A 3,716-nucleotide genomic window follows, 5' to 3' on the forward strand; every position below is an offset into this window, starting at 1 on the left:
TATATAGTTATTGATAATTATAGTTATATTATTATATATAGTTATTAATATATAGTTATATTATTATTATTGCTTAGTCCGTGCCTTTCGGCCTTTCTCTTTTATCTATTTCGCTTCTTATATATCTACCTCCCCTCTTATCCACTCTATTATATTGCACTCCCTTAATTATTCTATCTCTAAAATCTAAAGAGTAATAGCTAAAAACTATTGCAACTTTTGGTTTTTTGGGTTTTTGTCTCCTTGCTGTGCTTCCTTCTCGTCGCTCCTCCCCGTCTTGTATCGCCTTTCTCTTCTCTGTTATTGCTTTTAGTTCTGTTAGTCCTTCTCCAGTCTCATTTAGTGTTTTTCTATGTCCTTTGGTCCTCCCGTTATTTCGCATTCTTCCATTACATGTCTCGGGTCTTCTTCTTTCCTTTTACGTAGCCCGCATCTATTTTCTCCCTCTTCTTTCCAGTATTCCCTTGCTTCGGTCTCGTTTCCACATCTGAATCTTGCTAATATCTTCCTGTCCTTCCACTTCAGCCTCCCTTCTAAGTACTTTGGTGACTCTTCTTTGGCAATTTTTCTGTGATGTATGTTATATTTAGATTCCCTTATCCTTTTCCCCTCTCTCCTGCTCCTCTCTTTCTTCTTTCTTCTATAATCTGGTCTGTCGTCATCCTTTCCTGTTCTTCTCTTGCTTCCATCTGCGTCCCTCCATTTCTCACCTCTTCTAGTACCCTCTTTCTCTTTCTTGCTCCTTTCCCTTCTTGGCCATTTCCCCAGTTTTATCTCTCTTTCCTTTATGCACTCCTTTACTAGTTCCTTTTTTGATTCCAAGGCTTTCCCTTCGTACCTTGCTGTTCTTCTTAATGGTTTTTTTTTATTTCTGTTGGCTTGCGTTCTTCTATCAATTAATTTGGTGTTGTCATATCTAAACCTAAGATCCATTTCACATATCTTCTTTGTATTCTATGCAGTCTTTCTTCCACGTTCCAGTCCCATACCTCTGCTCCGAACAGCGCCACGTTAATGTATAGTTATATAATAATATATATAATAATATTACAATAATACGTGATAGTACATTTATAGTATATGTATATTATTATATAGTACTATACTACTACCATGGTAAAATAGTACTATATTATCGTTTGAATTGAGTTTCGGGTTGCCGCACCTTGCGAAACAACGTTCTTCCTTAACAAGCTCCTCATTTCCGGATTCTTTAACCAGGTAACTGCGGATTTTAGTTTCAGAAATTTCTCATGGGATTAGGTCGTGGAGTAAATAAATATAAGGGAAACACAAGCATACGCGTGAAACGCAGCTAATTGGTTAATGCTCGAATTGTAAAACAGATTGAGAAAAATATTCTGAACAGGTAGAAAGACGACGGATGTGGATACAACGAGCGATGCTTAAACAGCGAATGTGTATATTATTACATAGAGTAAATAATAAAATAAATTATTTAATTACATGAAAAAGTAGCAAGCGGTCGGGATGGTTACAAGCAGAGGCAAATTTTGAGATTCGATTGTTTGGAGAATGAGGCCCGGGACGAAGGAAACTACGTTTTCAACTTCCTTTCACACGTAGAGTAACCTCCCATCGATCGTCCAAGCGAGAATTGACCACGTTTACGTACACTTTGCAAACCTTCGAACCGTATTTTCTGAAAACGGAAAATCTCCGACGCACCTATCGTTATCTCCGATTTTCGTTTTATTTCGAGCCACAGACTCGCCCTGGTCCCATTTGTACCGCGAATTACGAGCCACCCTGTAGTCGCTGGAAAAAGGATAGAAAAAGCAAATTTCCCACTACGCCCACTTTAAAGCCCTTTCGGCGGAAGGGTTGCGTACGAAATTTCTACATCCATCATCTCCGTTGGCAACCCCTTCACGGCCAACCCCCGACCGGCACGCGCCATTATAATGCTCCGGCTGAACTCGCTCGAAATTTAACTGCCCTTTAAAACTTTAACTACGGTTTACGAGCTCGCTGGCGCACGTACGACGAGAGCCAGAGAACAGCATCGAGCACGGTGAGGCGCCGTCTGTTTTTACGAGCCTTCTATCTCGCGCCCTTTTGTTGCACCGGCGAATCGACCAGGCAAAATGGAAATTTCATGCAAGAGCTTCACGGCGGAGACGTTATCCCAGGCCTCTGGGATACGTCCGTAAAATTTCCCGTGGAACAGTAAAATCGCAATAAAAATTCCTGCCACCGCGCCATGGACGCCGCGAGATTTCCAAGGGTGAGAACATGGCGAGCAGGTTCGGCTGGCGGTGCAGAGGGTTGTTCGACCGAACGAAGCAAGCGCGACATCGCACAGAGACTAATCAGCTCGCGACACTATCATCGTCGCTATCACTCTGTGTCATTACGCACTTGTTTTACTCGCTTTGTTCTCTCAGTCAACCGAATAGTCCGTTACATCTGTTCGCTATGTTTTTACCTTAAGAGAAGAGAGTCTTGGTAGGGCGGCAATCGCAGAGCGGCAAATTCAAAATCTCCTTGGGGAATTTAAAATCATAACGAGGCATCGTTCAATAAGTTCCAAGGTAAAAGTAGGACGAATATTTCACGAAAGAAATGTCTGAGTTGGTCCGAAGAAGAAGGCGGTGAAACGTAACGACGATTCTTCATGCTCGCTGCATTGCAGTTTGTTCCGTGACATTTTTATTTTTATTTATTTATTTATTCTTATTAATCAACGATTTGAGCGACGCGTAGCGTCTATGTAAATATTTCATTTTGTTCGTAAAATAACGTTTCAGTTTTCCCATCTCGCGCTTCCATTTCAGAGTTACGATCATTTCAAGTCAAAGTGTTCCAATTCGCTTTTCGCAGTATCGCCGACTACATCTGTATATTTTACAACTTTCCCATGACTGTACGTTCATCGACTGCCGACATTTATGCAAATTCCTGCTTTTACGAACAAGTATAATGTAAAAAATAGCGCTCGAGTGGAAGATCGTTTCATCTACTAAACCTTGTAAAAAGTAATTTCGGTGTTTTATACGTTTTTGCATATCACGAGCTTGCCCTTTCGCGTCTTGAAATGTCGCACGAACGCGTAAAAATCCGCAGTCGACTTATTGAAATTTGAGCCGAAGGGCTACGAATTTGCCGCTCTTTCGCCATTCTCCTTCTGCATCCGTGCGCGTGTTCGCGCGTATCGAACGGATAGACGGAAATTCCGGTTAACGGTCGATGCAACGAGGTTCCGCGAGCGAGCGAACGAACGTTGGTAGCCGGCAGAAGGTTTCCCAGAGCGGAAAACCGGAGGAAAATTCAGTGCGACTGGTGGACTCGCAGGGAACTCGCTCGAGAGAACAAAACCGTGCTATTGTTTCCCTCTAACAAGCACGGACAGCTAGGTTCTGGCCTTCGTGCTCGAATCGAGCGATGGTATCGCGCGTGACCCCGCGTTCAAACGTAAACGGAGAGATTTCAAGTGGCCTGAAGGGTGGAGGCCAGAGGGGAAGAGGAAAAAAACGCGCAGGAGACAAGAAAAGAGAAAAGGCACGCCACGCGAGGATAGGAGAGGAGAGGAAAGGAGAGGTTGCCGCGCAAAAATTCCGCGCGTAGGACGAGCGGAAATCCTTATGGAAATGGCTGGCGACCGCGCTCTCGCTAACGGAAGTCGAGAGACGTGGAGGCTAGCGTATCCTGTTTGATAAAACGCTGCAAACCAGATAGAAGGGAGTCACTGCGCC

The 3,716-nt window shown here is 43.4% G+C and overlaps 1 protein-coding gene across 1 annotated transcript; it reads right to left on the reverse strand.

Annotated features, from left to right (window-relative positions):
• Positions 1-339: 339 nt before the first annotated feature.
• LOC117236584 (histone-lysine N-methyltransferase, H3 lysine-79 specific-like) lies at positions 340-933 on the reverse strand. The gene has a single exon (XM_033499670.1). It carries the CDS (start codon positions 931-933, stop codon positions 340-342), a length of 594 nt encoding a protein of 197 aa, XP_033355561.1.
• Positions 934-3,716: the final 2,783 nt, after the last annotated feature.

This window comes from Bombus vosnesenskii, unplaced genomic scaffold (genome assembly GCF_011952255.1).
Source record: "Bombus vosnesenskii isolate JDL3184/JDL3185 unplaced genomic scaffold, Bvos_JDL3184-5_v1.1 scf7180000013349, whole genome shotgun sequence".
NCBI classification, from domain to species: Eukaryota; Metazoa; Arthropoda; class Insecta; order Hymenoptera; family Apidae; genus Bombus; species Bombus vosnesenskii.

Excerpts from the sequence above, each read along its gene's own strand:
- LOC117236584 (XM_033499670.1), bottom strand. The coding sequence starts at position 933 with ATGGATCTTAGGTTTAGATATGACAACACCAAATTAATTGATAGAAGA.